The 20,025-nt window shown below is 41.5% G+C and overlaps 1 protein-coding gene across 1 annotated transcript in view; it reads left to right on the forward strand.

Annotated features, from left to right (window-relative positions):
- Nucleotides 1-15,149, forward strand: part of REN (renin) — a 32,515-nt gene extending 17,366 nt beyond the window's left edge. The window contains exons 6-9 of the mRNA XM_021003058.2: nucleotides 2,688-2,807; nucleotides 3,615-3,756; nucleotides 5,033-5,131; nucleotides 14,775-15,149. Coding sequence (XP_020858717.1) covers nucleotides 2,688-2,807; nucleotides 3,615-3,756; nucleotides 5,033-5,131; nucleotides 14,775-14,936 — 523 coding nt within the window. The 3' untranslated portion in view covers nucleotides 14,937-15,149. The remainder of the gene's footprint in view (nucleotides 1-2,687; nucleotides 2,808-3,614; nucleotides 3,757-5,032; nucleotides 5,132-14,774) is intronic.
- The last annotated feature ends 4,876 nt before the right edge of the window (nucleotides 15,150-20,025 follow it).

Consider the following 20,025-nt stretch of genomic DNA (forward strand, 5'->3'; position numbering starts at 1 on the left):
TCCACCTCCCTCCCCAAGATGGTGCATAATCTGATATAGGCTATACATATACATTCCTATTAAACATGTTTTCACATTAGTGATGTTGTGTGTAAGAATTTGTTTTTAATTTTTTAAAAAAGAAATACTGGAGACCTGAGTTGTTTGTGGGCGGAGGAGAGTCAATGGAGAAGAAGAGATGGAAAAATTGAGAAGGGATGATTGATAGAGAAAGGGTCTTGAAGAATAGGAGGGAGGCAGGTGGGAATCAAGAGGTAGAGGTATTAAGCCTTGGAAAGGAGAGACTGTTCTTCCTCTATGACTAGACAGCAAGGAGAAAGAATGGATCTACATGGCATGGCTATCATATTTGTAGATGACACAAAGCTGGGATTGGATAATTACCACTGTAAAATCACAGAGTCTAGGATCCCAAAAGATCTCAATAGACTAGAACCTCTAATAAGATGAAATTTAATAAGGGTCCATACAAAGTCTCGCATGGTTTTAAAAAAAATCAACTTTGCAGGTACAGGATGGGGGTGGGTACTTTTATTAAAAAAATCTGTGGGCATTAGTGGATTAATGAGGGGATATTACAGCCCAAAAAACAATTGTGATTTGAGGCTGCATAGCTTCCAAGAAGAAGGAGGTGATAGTCCTACTGACCAGTCTTCTGACTTAGAAAAACTACATCTGGAATAGTCTGTTTGGTTCTGAGTATCACAGGACAAGGAGGATGTTGACAATCTGGAGGGTGTCCAAAAGAGGGCAACCACAATGGTAGGGAACCTTGAATGAACGTTTAGTCTAAAAGAAGACAGCTAGGATGGAGGGAATAGGGAACATGAGAACTGTTTTCTAGTACTTGGAAGGCTGTCATGTTAAAAAGGGATTAAGCTTGTTCTATTTATTCCCAAAGGGTAGAACCAATAGCAATGGAGAGAAGTTGTAAAGAGGTTGTTAGGCTGGTGTCAGGGAAAAAAAATTTCCTAATGACTAGAGCTGTCTGACAGTAGAATAGGTTGCTTTGGGAGATAATGATTCCCTCTCCTTGAAGATCTTAAAAGCAAAGACTGAATGGACACTTGTAAGATATGGGTTAGTGGGGACACTTTTCGGGTATGGGTTGGACTACAGCAGTGGTACCAAACTCAGATAAAAAGGGTACATAAGGATCCCTATGGGCCACATATTGACTTAGAAAACCACAGATTGGTATTATCTATGTTTTATTCTATTTTCATTTTAAGTATTTTCCAATTACATTTTAATCTGGTTCCTAACTTAAGCATTGCGGGACACATAGGGCCATGTTTGACACCTACCTCTCAACACCTTTTAGATGACCTCTGAGGTCCCCCTCCAATTATAAATTGTAAAATGTTATGATTCCATGAAGATGCAAAGAAATTTTGAAGTGAGATGAAGGTACATTCAACCCCAGTTAAATGGAGCATAGATGGGTTGTGGGTTGTGATCGACACCTTTGGCAGGAGTGTCCATTTCTACTATAACAGATCACACGTCCAATAACATAGGAAGGAGGTGGAGGGCAGAGAGAGTTTGAGGTGCAGAGAAAAGGAGGGAGCTTGTAATGGCATATGTATGCAGTGGCAGGCATGCATACAAGCGCACACACTCACGTGAAACCTTGCTCCCATTCCGTGTTCTGAAACACACCCTACCCTTTTCCAAGGGAGCCAAACTTGGGAGCAATAACCGATGAGATGTGTGCTGAAGTCTGTGCGGTACAGTGGTTAAAACACACTGCTAGAGGTATCCTGAGGGTCAAATAAGATCATAACTGTGAAAGGGACCAGGGATGGGAGTGGCCAAAGAATTCCTTCAACTTTTCCCTGTCTCTTTACAGGAATTCCATGTGAGGAGACAAGTCCACCCGACATGGCTCAGATCCTCCAGCTTCCCTGACCCTGTGCTTCCTTAGCAGCATGACCCCACACTCCACCAGCCCAGAGAGGCCCCAAAGAGGCCCATAGCAGAGGCTCATCAGGGGCTGCATGCTGATATTCTCTGCACCATCCTCTCCTCCCCCTTTGGGTCACAGTTCTCTGCATTCCTAACCTACCTTCCTCCTCAGCCTTCCCAGAATCTTTTCCCAGGCACCAAGTCCCACTCTGTGGGGTCTGTGCCTGAGAGTGCCCATGGGAAGAGAATGAGTGCTAATTTGCATCTCATTTTTGTGGTGCTCATTTGCACATCTCCATCCCTGTTCCTTTTCTACTAAATCCTACCGTGCTTGCTGGGTCAAGTTGAGCTGACCCAGCTTGGAAAAATTAGAGCTGTCCAAAAGTGGCATGGGCCGATTTGGGAGGAATTGAGTCGTCCCATAATGGGGTCTTTCAAGTGAAGGCTCAGTGGTCACTTATTGGAAGCCCTGAAGAGGGGCTCTTTATTCAGGGATGTGGTTGAGTAGCAGGCCCATTAGGTCCCAACTATGTGGCCCAGGAAAAGAGGAGATAGGCTCCTGAGGGAAATACATGTTCCCTGCCCTTGCCCTCCCATGCTGCTCACTGCCTCCTGTCTCCCATGGCTCTTTCCAATGCTTAGCACAGTGCTTGACACTCAGTGGACGCTTAATAAATGTTGGTTGACATGACTGTCTTTCTCTAACTGCCTTCCCCAATTTTTCCTTGACCCTTGGTCCTTGGGCCTCAGTGAAAAAAAGACTGTCATCTACCCTCCAGGAACTCACATCTGCCAAGTGGAGAGATTGTCCTAGGAGGCACCGACCCCGACTATTACCGAGGGACCTTCCACTACGTCAACACCAGCCGACCAGGCTTCTGGCATATCCAGATGAAGGGGTCAGGAATCACCATTGATTCTAATTTCATCACACCTCCCCCTGCCCCTGAAATTCAGACATATCTCATGTAGGCCAGCACAAGAGCTTACGTCATGCACTTCTCTAAATTCAGAGTCCTCTGGGCTGAGTCTTATCTGCCCACTAATGTTCTTCAGTAGGGACCGCTGCCATAGGTGCTAACACAAGTAGATACTCATTCATGAGGAGGGATGAAGAGGCAGAGGGAGAAAGGTGAGGATGGGGAGGTATTGACTGGTCCCACCAATGCAAGGTCTTGGTAGCTTGAAAAAAATAAGAGAGTGCTGCAGTTGGAATTAGAAGACCTGGGTTTAAATCCTGGATTTGACAACTACTGGCTATGTGGCCTTGGGCAAGTAACAGTCTCTCAGCTCCAGCTGCCTCAGCTGTAAAATGGGAATAATGGTACTTCTACTATACCTCCTTCATAAGGTGGTTATGAAGAAATGCTTCACAAACATTAATTGCCATAATGCCATAATGACTTCCTTCTGCCTCTAAATCCATGGAAGCTCTAGTCCCACTTCTTCTAGGAAGCCTCCCCAGTTTCAGCTCACCTGTTTTCCATCTGTACGGCACATTTTCTGAATCACTCTACCATGTATTTGGAGCATTACATCTCCCCCCTCCTCTACGCAAATAGCAAATCCCTAAAGGCGGGGACTATATCTGTTCTTTGCTCTATCCCCAGGCTTCTACTCTGAGGCTCCAAGTCTCTAGGGGTGGGGTCAGTGGCTGACTCTATTGGCTTGTGAGCCCTCTGTCTGTCTCTGGGCTTCCCATACAGGGTGGCTATCAAGTCCAATGTGCTGCTCTGCCAGGATAGTTGCACAGCATCTGTGGACACTGGAGCTTCCTTCATCACAGGTCCAACCAGCTCCATGCGTAAACTAATGAAGACGCTGGGCGTTAAGGAAGAGGGGGACCAGGTGAGCAAGCCAAACTGGGAAGAAGAGAGTGGGTAAGAGGCTGGGTAAGAACCATGGCCTGAGGTCCCTTTCCCAGAGGATGGAAAGAGCAGCAGAGGGCTACTTGTTATCCCAAATGTGGTTGTCCCATTTTAGCCTTTCCCTCCCCCTAGAAATGCAACGTTTACTCCTAGTGTGTCACAGATGTCAGATAGGAATTGCAGATGTCTTCATTCTACCCTGTGTTGAAATTCAATCCATAGAATTCCTTACAGGTGTTTATCCAGCTGCTTCTGGAATACTTCCATTGATAGGGAGCTCACCACCGTACACAAGATAGCCATTCCTATTTATTCAGGCAGTTCAACTGTTAGAAAGTTCTTCCTTAGATTGAGCGAAAGTCTGCCTCTCTATAATATCCAGCTGGGGCAGCTAGGTGACACAGTGGATAGAGCTCTGGCCTTGGAGTCACAAGGACCTGATTTCAAATCAGCCTCAGACACTTGACACTTACTAGCTGCATGACCCTGGGCAAGTCACTTAACCCTGATTGCCTTGCCAAAAAAAAAAAAGAAGCTAAGAACATAATATCCAGTTATTGGAGCAGGTGGAATTTGCAATTTTTCAAAAAAATATTTGAAGGGAGAAATAAAGATTTGTTCTACTTGACCCCAGAGGGCCATTGTTATGAGCAATGAATCGAAGTTGCCAAGCTAGATTTTGGTTCAATATAAGAACAAATGTCCAAATTCTTAAAAATTGTTGTTGTTCAGTTGTTTCAGTCATGTCCAACTCTTCATGACTCCATTTGGGGTTTTCTTGGCAAAGATACTGTAATGGTTTGCCATTTTTTTCTAAAAATTAGGGCTGCCCAAAAAGTGGAATGTGCTGCCTCCACTGAGAACAAATCCCCTATTACCAGAGGAAGCCTGTGGTCACCGGTAATCATTTGATGGGTATGCAGTAGAGCAAAGCTAACTGGCAAATGTTTAACAGAAATATTTAACCAAATAGATAAAAATATAACACCACATAGATAATTTTACTTTGTAGTTTTCTACTTAATTTTGACACCGTTGCTATTGAGGTAGAAGAGCTTCCTAATTCAGATTACAGGTGAAGCTAAATGGCCTCTGAGGTTGCTTTCTACTCTGACTTTGTGTAAGTTCTTGAGACCAGACAGACACTGAGAGAGGGAACCCAGATGAACACCTCAGCCCTTTCTTACTGATCTATGGACCTACCAACCTGGAAGGCCTGGATCTCACGTGGGCCTTGGGGCCCTTTCTGCCCACAGTATCTTATAGAATGTGACCTGGCGCCCACGCTGCCTGATATCTCCTTCTACTTTGATGGCAAGGCCTTCACCCTCAACAGTTCTGACTATGTCTTACAGGTAAGCTTCTGGGTCATTTTTTATCTGATTCTCTGTCTCTGTCTCTCTTTCTCTTTCTACCTCCATCTCTTTCTTTGGAGTGAGGGGCTGTGGGAGATAGGGATCAGCTATAGGGCTGGGAACCAGGATTGGTGAGAGGGGATTGAGTACAGAGCTGAAGGTGGGCCTGCCCTCCCTCCACTAAAAAAGGGTTCATTTACTAACTTGCCCCAAGGTGGTAGGAAAAGGGGGAAGTTCCTAGGACTATACATTTAAAGTGTGAAGGGACCTCAAAAGCCATCTAGACCAATCTTCTTATTTTACAAATAAGAAAACTGAGGCTCAGGGAATTTAAGTGATTTGTCTATGGCTGCAAAGCTAGCAAGTGTCAGAAGTAGGATTTGAACTCAGATCTTCCTGACTCTAGGTTCAGTGCCTTACTTGCTACAGAGAAGAATGGCATAATAGAAATAATAACTCACATTTCTTTAGCACTTCAAGGGTTATCAAGTGTTTTTATCCTAACAACCCTGTAAGGTTAGTAGTATAAGTATTATTTCCATTTTACAGATGAGGAAACAGGCTCAGAGACATGCCCAAGTGACTTGCCTAAGGTCATACAGCTAGATGGAGAAAGAGCTCTGTCTTAGGCTTTCTTCTCTTTCTATACACTCCCTTGCTGATCTCAGCTCTTGTGGGTTCAATTATAATTGATACATGAAAGGGGCAGTTAGGTGGTGTAGTGGATAGAGTACCAGCCCTGGAGTCAGGAGGACATGAGTTCAAATCTGTGTGTGCGACCCAGGGCAAGTCACTTAATCCCAATTGCCTCCAAAATAATAGTAATTGATACATGAATCACTCCTAAATGACTGTAACTAATCCTAATCCTGAAGGTTAGTTTCACATCTCCAAATTTCTGCCAGAATGTCCTATCAACATCTCAAGCGCAACATGTCCAAAATGGAATTTATTATCTTCCCCCTTAAAATGCTCCTCTTCACTGTATATCAAGACTACCAGTCTTCAGTCACCTGGGTTCAAAAATTCTGCATCATCTTTGTCTTTTTCCTTTCTCCTCCCCACCTCCAGCTAGTCAACTGCCAGTTCTGCTAGTTTATACCTTGCCATCTCTTCCATCCATCCATCCATCTATCTCTCCTTTCTATTTACACAGACACCACCCTTATTCAGGCCCACATCATCTCTCACCTGGTGATTGCAAAAGTCTCTTTTAAAAAAAAAGGTTTTTATTAATATTTTCTTTTTCTTGCATTGCCATAGTAACCCCAAGTATCCCTCCCCCTCCTGGAAAGCCATTTCATATGACCAATAGTATTTTTTTTTAGAAAGGAAAATAAAAGGTCAGCACAACTGATTGATACATTGAAAAAGTCTGAAAACATGTGCCATGTGTTCCTGTGGACCTCCCACTTCCATGAAGAAGTGAGTTGGCAGTGTCCTCTCATGTGAGCTTTATAATTTTGTTACATTTATTTTTGATTTTTTGGAGCATGGCTGTTAGTTTCATTTACATTGTTGCAGTTATTGTGTATATTGTTTTCTTGGCTCTTCTTGCTTCATTCTGTGTCAGTTCATATAGATCTTTCCATGCTTCTCTGTATTCATCACATACATCATTTCTTATAGCATAGCAATATTCCATTATATTCATATACCACAATTTGTTTAGCTATTCCCCCAGCTGATGGGAATCTACCTTGTTTCCAATTCTCAACTATCAGAAAAAGTGCTTCTATAAATATTTTGGAGGATATGGGGACTTTTTCTTATTGATAACTTCCTTGGAGTATAAACCCATTAATGGAGTCCCTGGTTCAAAGAATATGGACATTTTAGTCACCTTATTTGAATAATTCCAATTGCTATCCAAAATGATTATACCATTTCACAGATCTACCAACAATGTAATAGTTCTATACAACTCCCTTCAACATTGACTGTTGCCATTTTGGGGTCATTTTTGCCAAATTACAGGGTATGAGGTAAGACTTCAGGGTTGTTTTGATGTGCATTTCTCTCATTATTAGTGATTTGGGAGCAATTTTTCATGTAGCTATAAATACTTTGCAGTTCTTCTTTAGAGAACTGTTTGTTCATATCCTCTGACCATTTATCTATTGTGGAATGGCTATTAGTCATATATATATATATATATATATATATATACACACACACACACACATATATATGTTTATATGTTTTATATACCAAGCTCTTCCCAGAGAAATTTGATACAAAGATTTTTTTTGCCATTCAACTGATTCCCTTTTTATCCCACATACATTAATGTTGTTTGTACAGAAGCCTTTTCAGTTTCAAGAGATCATTTATCTGTTTTATCTTTTGTAATTGTCTTTATTTCTTGTTTAATTAAGAATACTTCTCCTACCCATGACCATGAGAGGTACATGATGTTTCTCTTCTAACTTTTTAGTTTTTTTTAATTTTATGCATCTTTAGTATCAAGTTCACATATCCACTTAGAACGTATTGTGGAATATGATATAAGGTCTTAGTCTAAGCCTAACTTCTGCCATACTGGTTTCTAGTTTTGCTAGCAGTTTTTATCAAATGGAATTTTTCCTAAGGCAATTTGTTTTCCACTTTGTCAACATTGGGTTATTGAGTTTCATTGTTTCTGAATTTCTTCCCCCTTCCCATCTCCCTGTTCTTCAGCCAATTCCAGATAATTTTGATGACTGCTGCTTTATTATATAATCTGTGATCTGGAAGTGCTATTCCCCTTTTGTCTCTATTTCTTTTCATCATTTGTCTTTATATTCTAAATCCAAATGAACTTTGTTATTATTTTATTATGTCTTGTAAAGTATCCCCTTTGTAATTTGATTGAGATAGCATTAAAAGTGTAAATTAATTTTGGTAGCATTACTATTTTTATTATATTGGCTTGGCCTAGCCATGAACATTGAATATTCTTCCAGCTATTTAAGTTCTTTATTTCCTCAAGAAGCGCTTTGTAATTGAATTTATGCAAGTCCTTTGTGCACTTTTGGAGGCTGATCTCCAGATATTATATGTATTTTGTCATTATTTGGAATGGGATTTTACTTTCTATTATTGATTCTTGTGTTTTGTTATTATGTAGAAATGCTGTTAATTTTTGAGGATTTATTTTGTAGCCTGCAACTTTGCAGAAACTATTAATTGTCTCAATTAGTGTCTTTGCTGGTTTCCTACAATTTTCCAAGAAAGCGTGATGTCATCAAGAGAGAGTTTTATCTCTTCTTTACTGTATTCCTTTAATTCCTTTCTTTTGCCTTATTGCTATTGCTAGCATTCCCAGAACTGTATGAAATAATAGTGGAGAGAGTGGGCATCCTTGCTTCTTTCTTGTATTCATTGGGAAAAGTTCTAGCATGTTCCCATTGAACACGAAGATCTTTTGATTTTAGATAGATGCTTTTTATAATATTTTAAAAAAAAAGGCTCCCATCTATGCCTATACTTTATAGGGTTTTTAGTATAAAAGAGTCATACTTTGGCAAAGGCTTTTTCTGCATCTATTAAGATGCTCTTGTGGTTTGGGATGTTTGGGTTGTTAGTAACTCTCAGTTGCTGGGTGGCACAGAGGACACAATGCTGGCCTGGAGTCAGGAAGACCCGAGTTCAAATCCTGACTCAGATGTCTACTAGCTGTGTGACCCTGGACAAGTCACTTTAATCTCTGTTTGGTCCCATTTCCTCATCTATAAAATAGGCTGATAATAGCAGCTCCCTCCCAGGATTATTGTGAAGATCAAATGAGGTATGTGTGAAGTGCTTAGCAAAGAGCCTGGCACATAGAAAGCACCATATAAATGTTATCTATCATCATTATTACTAATTATGTTGATTATTTTCCTAATGTTGAACCATCCTTTCATCCCTGTTATAAATTTTACTTGATCATAATGAATGAATTCTTGGATAAATCACTGTAATATTTGATAGAACTTAATTTAAATTGAGTCAATGTTCATTAATAATATTGGCTTGTAGTTTTCTTTTGGTGCTTTATCTTCCCCAATTTAGGTATTAGGACTATGTTTGTCTCATAAAAGGATTCTGGTAGGGTGCTTTATTCCTCAATATTTGAGAGTAATTTGTGAAGTATGAGTATTAAATGTCCTTTAAAAGTTTTATAAAATTCTCCTGTGAATTCATCAGGACCAGAAGGCTTTTTTTTTCCCTTTTGTAATTCCTTTACAGATAAATCTATTTCCTTTTCTGAGATTGGGTTACATAAGGTCTTTATAAGGTCTTCTGATAGTTTGGGTATTTTATGGTTTTGAACATATTCCTCTATTTCTTTTGTGTCCTCGGTTTTGTTAACATACAACTGTATACAATATTTTCTGATTATTATTTTTATTTCTTCTGGGTTTGCTGTGATTTTACTTTGCTCATTTGCCATCTTATTGATTTTATTTTCTGGTCTCTTCTTTTTAATCAGATTAGCTAAGAGTCAAATTTATTAGTCTTTTCAAAGAACCAGCCTTTAGTTTTATTTATCATATCTTGTGGAGTTTTTTGTTTCCAATTTAATTCTTTTCCCTCCATTTTTTGGGGGGGGCTAGGCAATGGGGTTAAATGACTTGCCCAGGGTCACACAGCTATTAAGTGTTATGTGTCTGAGGTCGGATTTGAACTCAGGTCCTCCTGAATCCAGGGCTGATGCTCTATCCACTGTGCCACCTAGCTGCCCCCCCCTCTAATTTTTAATAACTGTTCTGCTAAAGCCTCTTAGTTGGTCACCTTGCTCCCAGTTTCTTTCCTCTCTGATATATTTGCTAATTGCTAAAATAATATTCCTAAGGCACAGCTCTGACCCAGTCACTCTTTTGCTCAAAAATCTCCAATGGCTCCCCACTTCCTCTAGGATATTAGCCACTTCCATGCCTTGTATAAACCTCATAGATTACAATACCCCTTTCCCTCTTGGATAAAATGAAGACTTCTCCATCTGAGTCCCACCTACCTTTTCCCAGCCTTATTTCACGGGATTCTCCTGTACGAACTCTATGTTTCAGCCAAGCTGGAAACTCAAATTTACATCTCCAAGTCACTGTAGTCTATCGCCCATGCCTAGCATTTACACCTTTTCTACCTCCACCTTTTAGAATTCTTGCCTTAATTTAAAGCTTAGCTCAAGTACAACATCCTAAGGGAAATTTTTCTTTATCCTCCCCAGTTGTCAGTGCTCTCTGCTCTCAAATTATATCGTATTTATTTAGCTATGCATGTGTTATGTCATATCCAGTACAAAGTGGCCCCTTGAGGACAGACACCTATAAGCATAGCATAACCAATCACATATGGTTTTAGACTTGTTGAATTGAATTGAATTTAGAAACCTGGATTCTAGGGCCTGCTCTCCCACTAGTCAGTTGTGTGACTTTTGACAGCTCATTTCCCTTCTCAGGGCCTTAGCTTCCTCACTCGTAAAATAAGGCAGTTGGACCACAATATCTCTCAATAGCTCCCAGTTTGAAGATTCTATTAAATAGTTCTCTTCTCCAGAGAGCAGAGCTCTACATAAGGTAGGGCAGGAGAACCTTGACCATGAAGTAGTCAAAGATAGTTGATCTTTGATTCTGGACAAACTATTTATTTCTCTAACTTCCCTGGTTTCCTCATATAGAAAATGATGATAATAATTTTTGCCTTCACTACCTCAGAGTATGTCTAATATAGAAATGTGCTAATTACTTATATTTAATATTTATATTTATAATTTATTATACTTGTTTCTATTATATTCATAATAATTAGCATTTATAACTATTTCTTATATTTATAATAATTACTATTTTAAAGTATGTTTTTATAACTATCAATATTTATAAGTATTTATTATACTTATATTTATTATTACTATTATTAAGTGCTTTAACAAGAGATTGCTTCAAGAATTTCTTCTGAGAATTCAGTTGTTCAATTAAAAATAGTCTAAGACGCCTCCAACTTCTTAATAATAATATAAGTCAAGTACCAAAGAATTGTGCGGCTGGGTTGGAGAAGAAGGTGTTCAGTAATGCAGATATGCCCACAGATACTACTGGTTAAGAGTGTGGCGATGGTCTTGTTCAGGACAGGGTAAGTCACCCTAGGTTCTTTCCCCTTCTGAGTCTTAATCTTCTTAGGTTCCCTGAGCTTTTCCCATCCAAACTTCTTTAGAAGAGAATCAATCCTATATTTCTGGAGCAGAAGCCAGAACTGGACTGGCTATCCTGGGTGGGAGTAATAGGAGATGATAAGTAACATTTATAAGTCACTTTAAAGTTTATTAAGCATTTTATATTTATTATTTCATTTGTTGAGATAGCTTTAGGCTGGGAATTTTCCTGGTGGCTATCCCCTTAAATGAGGCCATTAGTAGGGAATAGAGGCAAACGGGGGGAATAATCAGAAATGAAGAGCAATGTCTGGATTTATCAGGTTGAGAGGAAACAGGAAAAAGACAGTGGGATTTATGGAGAAGGGAGAAGCCAAGATAGTACAGGGGGTGTAAGGTTCTGAAAAGATGGGTAAGTGAAGAGGTGAGACAGATACCATAAAGACAAGAGTGTCTGGGACAGCATATTGCTTAACACCAGTGGACAGTTAGGTGGCACTGTGGAGAGAGTGCTAGACCTGGTGTCAGGAAGACTCATCTTCATGAGTTCAAATCTGGCCTCAGGCACTTCCTAGCTGTGTGTCCCTGGGCAATTCACTTAACAGTTTGTCTCAGTTCCCTTATCTGTAAAGTGAAGTGGAGAAGGAAACAGCAAGCCACTCCAGTATCTTTGCCAAGAAAACCCCAAGTGGGGTCAAAAACAGTTGGACACAACTGAAACAACTGAACAGCAACAAAGGCATTTAGATAAATGCATGAATGAATAAGAAGTTAGGAAGGGAAAAGGTCAGTGCATCTCAGTCAAAGAAGCTAAACAGAAATTAGAAAAAAAAACAACAGAAAAGAGATTTTATAGGAGTTCTTGAAATGGACAGGGATTGGACTAGTTCAGTGACCTCTATCTCAAACAGAAACAGATCTCATGTCCAAATCGTTGTGACCCCGTTTGGGGTTTTTTTTTGGCAAAGATACTGGAGTGGTTTGCCATTTCCTTCTCCAGCTCATTTTACAGCTGAGGAAACTGAGGCAAACAGGGTTAAGCAACTTGCCCAGAGTCACATAGTAGGTGACTGAGGTCAGATTTGAACTCAGGAAGATGAGTGTTCTTGACTCTAGGCCTGACACTCTATCCATTTTGCCACCTAGCTGCCCTCTGTCAGCCTCATATTAACTTCAAAATCCACAAATGAACATCATCTACATTGTATTACATTTTTATTTATTTTGTTAAACATTTCCCAATTATATTTTTGTCTGGTTAAGGTAGCACCAGGGAGTTTTACATGCGGCCCACAGCAGTGAATTTGACACCTCTGAACTAGATAAACTCTAGGGTCAGCTAATATTGGAGATAAATGGGAAGTTTTTCACATAGCAACTTTCCAAGTACAAGAATGGGGAGAAAGGGATAGAAAGTAATTTGACAAAAAGATCAGAGACATTCAGTGAACTACATGCTCAAAACCAGTCGACATTGTGATAGAGCAACTCAAAAAGTCGATTCCATTTTAGGCTATTTAATTTAGGTAATAGTATGAAGGGAGATTCTAGATCTGCTGCATCCTACCCTGATCACACCATCAGGAGTACTGTGTTCAGTTGGTGGGGGGCACATTTTATTTTATTTTATTTTATTTTGTTTTGTTTTATTTTATTTTTTATTTTATTTTTTGCTTTTAGGCAATTGGGGTTAAGTAACTTGCCCAGGGTCACACAGCTAGTAAGTGTCAAGTGTCTGGTCTGAGGCCGGAATTGAACTCAGGTCCTCCTGACTTCAGGGCCGGTGCTCTATCCACTGAGCCACCTAGCTGCCCCTGGGGGGCACATTTTAGAAAGAACATTGATAAGGTGGAGATTTTTCCAGAGGAGGATAACCAGGAAGGCCATCATGCCAGAAGAAGATCAGTTGAAGAGACTTGGGGATGTTTAGCCTAGATATGACTTTGGGAGGAGGGTGTGGTGGTGGGGAAATGATAGTTATCTTTAAGTGCTTGAAGGACTGACCTGTAAAAAAAGAATTAGACTTTTCGGCTGGACCCCAGAGAGAAGAACTGGGAAGGATGGATGGAAGTTGTAAAGAGGTAGGCTGAAGCTTATAAATAGCAGAATCGCTGCTGCTGCTGTTTGTCCTTCGTTCTCAAAGAAGACCATGACATCAGAGAGGCGATGCCATGACATGCAAATGAATTGGATTTAAGTGAGGGAAGGTAGTGCAAAGTCACCAGCCTCACTTTTTCCTTTGGAGCCATCTGAGTTCAGTGGCCAGATATGGATCAGGACAACTGGAAATGGCCCAGGATGCAGTGGTGGACCTTGGCTTTCCTTTTTTTAAAATTAATTTATTTTGATTTATCAACAATCACTTCCATATGCTTTTGAATTTAACATTTTTCTCCCCCTGCCTCCCCACTACCCTCCCCAAGACAGCACACAATCTGATATAGGCTATACATGTACATTCCTATTAAACATATTTACACATTAGTGATGTTGTAAGTAAGACTTAGAACCAACAGGAAGAACCACCAGAAAGAGGAAACAAAACTCAGCAGAAGAAAAAAAAATAGCAAACAGTATGCTTCACTCTGCATTCAAACTCCATAGTTCTTTCTTTGGATGTGAATAGCATTTTCCATCACCAGGCCTTTGGAGATGTCTTAGGTGCTTGTATTGCCAGGAAGGATTAAGTTTATCAATAGTAGTTATCGCACAACTTGGCTGTTATCATGTACAGTGTTCTTCTGGTTCTGTTCATTTAACTCAGAATCAGATCATTTAAGTCTTTCCAGGTTTTTCTGAAGTCAGCCTGCTCATCATTTCTTATAGCATAACAGTATTCCATTACATTCATATACCGCAACTTGTTCAGCCATTCCCCAATCGATGGACCTTGGCCTTTTCAAGCTATGGTCTTTAACATGTCTCAGTTTGACTAAGGCAGTGCCCATTCAGTGACTAAGGCTTAATTAAAAAAAAATGAGGCAAAGTATGGCCTCTTTAAAAAAAAAAAGATCTGGGAGGGGAAGACCCTCAGGGTTTCTGGCCAAAATAGAAACAAGTGTTATTTACTTTCATTCTGAGCCAATCAGGGCCCAAATAGTGACTAAGAAGGGCTTGGTCTGGAACCAGAGTGATTTGGGGTTAAGGCTGGTCTTCAGAGAAAAAACAAAACAGAACAAAAGTTTCGGGAGATTAAATCTCTAAGGAACAACCCCCCAAGACGAGCTAACCCACAGTGGAATGGGCTGACTCAGGAGGCAATGGGTCCTCCCCTTCTAGATTTCTTTTAGCATAAGGCTATATCATAGATGGCATTCTCATTCAAGTACAGGTTGGACTAGATGGCTTCTGAGCTTCTATCTAACTGAGCTTCTGTGATCCTATCCCTTCCAATTCCAAGATGCTGTGATTTTATCATAAACAGGAACCAAATGGAAAGATTTGCTAAAAGCCAGGGTCAAGGGAAGAGGGAGGGAGTGAAGGACTTATGAAGGGGCATTGGTCCAAACTAGTCTCTCCTTGCAGGATATGAAGAGCCTTGATAATCTCTGCTTGCTAACCTTCGATAACCTGGATATCCCACCGCCGACAGGACCTCTATGGATTCTGGGAGCAACCTTCATCCGAAAGTTCTACACCAAATTTGACCGGCACAACAATCGCATCGGTTTTGCCTTGGCAGTCTAACCTGCCTCTGCCCATAGCCCTGGTCATGAGGCCAAGAGACAGAGGGCGATGTTACCTATGGCCAAGCCCACATCCCTGTTAGATCCTGCTTCCTCCCTGTTGTGATTGGTTCTGGGGCAAGCTCTTCCATCATGGTCTCTTCCTCTCTATTCCTCCAGGCCACTGTTAACCTCCTGCTTTAATTAAGAATAGAATAAAGTTTCAATGCTCAAAGCTGGTACTGTATGAGATGAGAATGGGGGTTAGCAGGAGCTGGGAAGAGAAGCATTACTGTCTATTTGGAATGTAAGACAGTGATGGGGATAAATTCTTAGACAAACTCATAAAGGCTCACAAATCTTGGCACCCAAATGGACACACTTATCACCCTTGCTTACATGATCGCCATACCATCTCATGCCCCTTCTCCATCTGCAAGTTGTGTCATTTCAGTTGATTTTTCCAACAGTGGGGAAGTATTTTCTTTGTTTCGTGATTTGTCATGGCCCTCAACTGGGCAGTCTACCAGTGACGAGCCTCTCCATACTTACCTACACTCAGTCTTTGGAAAGGAAACTGTTGAGGGGCAGCTAGGTGGTGCAGTGGATAGAGCACTGGCCCTGGAGTCAGGAGGACCTGAGTTCAAATCTGGCTTCAGACACTTGACACTTAACTAGCTGTGAGATCGTGGGAAAGGCACTTAACCTCATTGCCTAACCTCCCCCCCCCCAAAAAAAAAAGAGGAAAGGAGAATGTTGGTTGCCATGCTCTAACCTGGCTCCCTTTGCAACCAAGGACAAACATTTGAAAACCAGCTGGTCCAAGCAAAGGGTATAGCCAGTGACTAGGCTGCATAGCAGGAAAAAGCTTACCGAAGCACAGGGATTATCCATGACCTTGAGGCTCATTAAAACAGAGTTCTTACTAACTGAGCTAATCAAGTCCAGACATGGGTGTATGAATATACACACACAGGTGCTCCTGTACACAGAACCAGAGGCAAGCATATGCAGATGCAAAGATACGTATGGATCTTAGGTGATGTACAATATACCCATGTGCATTCATGACACACAAAGGGCAGAGTCACCAACACACAGGGACAAGACATACTCACATACAGAATCAGAGAATCTCAAGAGACTTCAGGTATGATCTAGTCCAACCTCATTGCTAAACACAGGAATTCCCTCTACACTGACCCATAACTAAGAATTTTAGCATCTGTGGCAAATACCACAAGCTGTATTGGAAACAAACAGCATGGAACAGGTGTTTACAGTTGAGGTGGAGGGAGAGGAGAAGACTGTCCCATGACGGGCAGTCAGAGCCCTTTGTATTAGTGTGAGTCCAGTGCTGGGGAGGCTGCTGCACACGTAGGGAGCAAGGTGGGGCAGAGTAGAAACACCCTGAAGCACCACCAGCTAGCGTCTTATTTAAAAACAATTATTTTGCTCCCTAAGTTCTGTCATTTCTGTGCTGCTAAAGACTATAAGTACTATCTATACCAGGGATGGGGAACCTGTGGCCTCGAGGCCACATGTGGCCCTTTGACTGAATCCAAACTTCACAGAACAAATCCTTTTATTAAGTGGATGGACTCTATATCTTCCAAATTTAGTGTCCTAAGACAGAGTCTCAGTAACCTCACCTTAGTTATGGGTCTGCCTCTTCAACGAGTGGGTTAAAAGTCAAGTGCCAGGAACCACATGCCCACAGGGTCAATGGACAAGGCTTGTGTTAAGTCTTGGGTGAGATTTGTGAACAGTGCCCCGTGATACTGTCCCCAAGAGGGCTTGAACCTTTTCTATGATACACGTAGCTTAGATGACATCATAAACATAGAGGACAGAATCTTCAGGCATTAACATTTTCTACATCCAGAAAAAAACAACATCGAGAAATCTATCAGGCTCCTGAATGTTGTGTCCTCTTTGACTAGTACCCATACTGCAATACTTAGGAGGATCTGCCATTTCATCATTGACATGGATGTTCCCTCTAATGATGCATATTGAAGACCATCCATACTTGCTCTACCGGTTAGGCCCTCCCATAAATCCACTTCAAGGGTTCTGCCTGATGTACTGAGAGCCTTCCTCTCATTCGCCTGACATAGCATGAATATAAATGAAGCATGAGAGCTATTCAGACTAGGCATTGGAAAAGTGGCTGACTATTCTTCCTACTTGAAGCTTGGGTTCTTCAGACAAATACACAAATTAACAGATATTAGCCCCACAACATAGGGAGCAGTCACCTCTAGGAGAAAAACAAGAACAGATTTATCCTGACTATAATTTTCTCCAGTCCTGTCTCCCATCTTATCTTCATCACACACAACCCCCCACCCCCCACTCCCCCAGCTGGGGCTGCTATCCTCATTAGGTCTATGGCATTAGGTGGACACAGCTCTGGAGATGGTATAAATGGAATAGAATCAGACTGAAGGTAAGTACCCTGGCCCCCATTCTTTCCTGTTCTCTTATAAAGAGCTGGTTACTTATTTATTGATTGGAAAGGGACAGGGAATGGGGCCATCAGGGCCCAAACTGAAAGAGGGATATCAAACATAGGAGATGCTCAATAATTTTTAAAATTCATTTAACAGTCATTCGGTAAACTTTCATTAAGCACTTGTTCAAAGAACTGTGCTGGGCACTGGAGGTGATAGAAAGTTTAGAAAAGATAATATTCCTCCCCTCATCAAGCATTTAGCCTAATAGGGGAATCAGACCCAAACACAAGACAACTACAATAAAAAACATTACATGATGTAATTAAGATTCAAAACTAAGTACTCTGTGAAGTAACAGACTTCCTAGTCACAGCTTTACCGGAGGGGAAGGGGGAGAATGGAGTGGGCTTTTCAGGCATAAAGGAAGTCTGAGCAAAAGGACAGAAGTGGGATAATGGTAGTTTAGGGGGCAAGTCTGGAAGGTTCGGTTGACACCAGTTTGTAGGTACTTATGCCCAACAAAGGTGTTTGAATTTTTTTTTGAAAATCTCTAAATATTATTTGTTATATAAGATGCCTCCCTGAGAGGGAAAGGAGGAAGGATACTGGGAGAAATTCTGGTGATATAAAAAAGACATCAACAAAATATATTTTTAAAAAGAAAATTAATTTTAAGAAATTATAAAGAACAAGCTTGACCCAAAAGAAGAAATACGAAAAAACATCCTCCACATAATTCCTTCCTTTTTAGAGCTGGGAAGTTGATTTTGCTCATTTTATTTATCTTTTTAGAAATTATTTATTATATAGGATAGCTCTCTGTTGAGTTGAGGGATGGGATACAGAAGGAAATCTAGGTGACATAAAGACAAAAGATATAAATAAAATCTCTTTTAATTATTATATATCATTAAATCATTACAGATTTTTGAGCAGAGGAATAACATGATCACATCTACGAACAACAACAAAAAAGATTATTCTTTCAGTCCTATGAAGGACAGATGAGACTAGAGAATGGTGGAAGTGGGAAGATTACATGGCCATTAATGAAGTCCTATATTAGTTGTACTTGGATGGTGGCAGTAGGAATAGAAAAAATGAGATTAATTTGAAGAGGATCTTGGAAGTGAGAGGAAGAAAGACCAGTAGAAAATAATCACAACCTTTCAAGTAGAAATAATAAAGTCAGAAGGACAAACAGCTTTGGGGGAGGGGCAGAAAGGATAACACTATGGTCCACTTTGGATCCACTTTGGATTTGAGTTGGAATTATCCTGTAGTTACTTAATTATCCCTGCTGTATCCCATTCTCCCGATAGAATGTAAACTCTTTGAGGGTAAGGATTGTTTCCTTTTCGTCTTTGTTTTTTTTCCCCAGTGCCTAGCATATAGTAAGGCATCTCATAAATGTTTATTGAATGGCTGAACTGAATCGAGGTGCTAGTGGGAGGTGGAGGCCGACATGTCCTGAAGGCACTTGCACATTCAGGACTGCAGGTTTAGAGCAAAGGTCAGGGCTGGAGATTTGGATTAGATTTAAATTGGTTAAAATGAGCTAAAACCCCAGTGGAAAGCTTCTTGAACAAAGACCAACACTGGCCACAGCTTGGGATCAACAGAGGGTGTACAAGTTGCCACCTTCTCCCCCTCCCACTGTAGCTTCACGCCTTGTCAGTCATCAGGTGGTTTTGGGGAGGACAGTCAGGTCAGTGAAGATAACTGCTAAACAGCGAGCGCTTCCACTGCTTAGCTCCGGAGCTCCCGGGCCCCAGAGGAGCAGACCATCTCCAAGGTCCGCCACAGCCAGCTTCACTCCAAGTGAGATTGGCACACTCCCCTCCCAGGAAGTGATTAGTGAGATTAACTCCAGATCACAGTCACTCTCCAAGTAGAAAGTGAAATGCCCCCTGTCCCTCCATCTCTGGTGGCTGCAAAGCTTGAGCTAGGGTTTTCTGTTTTGTAATGGGGTTTTTTGTTTGTTTTTAAAAATTCCTTCCCCCCCTCCCCCCAACTCCCCATCATTTTAACAAGATTGTGAAGTGCCTAGGGCTTCTCTCTAAGGCAGGAAGCTTTGGGCACGGCTGTGGACGTGCGATGATTCCGCCAGGTGGGCTAGAAAAAGGATAGGACGGTGTCTAAAGTCAAGGGGGATGGCACTCTTATTGGGTTCAAGACGTTCAGAGCGGAGTTTCCTCTAGGGAAGGGACTCACTCTAGGGGAGAAATATGCAGGGTAAGGTTAAGCTGACCTGACTGTCAGCCGGAAGCTCATTCTCCGGCCCTGGTTCAGGAGAGTCTCCTGGCTTCGTTCTATTACCCGGGCCCTGGCAGCTAGATGCTGAAGCTGCCCAGCATTTACACGGAGGGAATCAGGACCACTCCTCCCCAAGCAGAGAAGTAACTCCCCCCCACGCAGGGCCAAAGGATGGGAGTCCAGGCAAGGCCGGAGAATTCTTGGAATCAGGGGACCCCCCGCGGGGGAGGGGCCGAGAGAGGGGAGAGGAGGTGGAGCGGGGGGGTGGGACGGAGAAGGCCGGACAGTGCATGCCCCTCCCCCAACCTGACCAGCCTTCCCGGGGGGCGTATGGAGAGCCGGGGGAGGGGGACTCATTCCTCCATCCCGAGCTCCAGGTTTCTGCTGCTGCTGGAA

Source organism: Phascolarctos cinereus, unplaced genomic scaffold (assembly GCF_003287225.1).
Source record: "Phascolarctos cinereus isolate Bilbo 61053 unplaced genomic scaffold, phaCin_HiC Scaffold_5;HRSCAF=322, whole genome shotgun sequence".
Lineage (NCBI taxonomy): Eukaryota > Metazoa > Chordata > Mammalia > Diprotodontia > Phascolarctidae > Phascolarctos > Phascolarctos cinereus.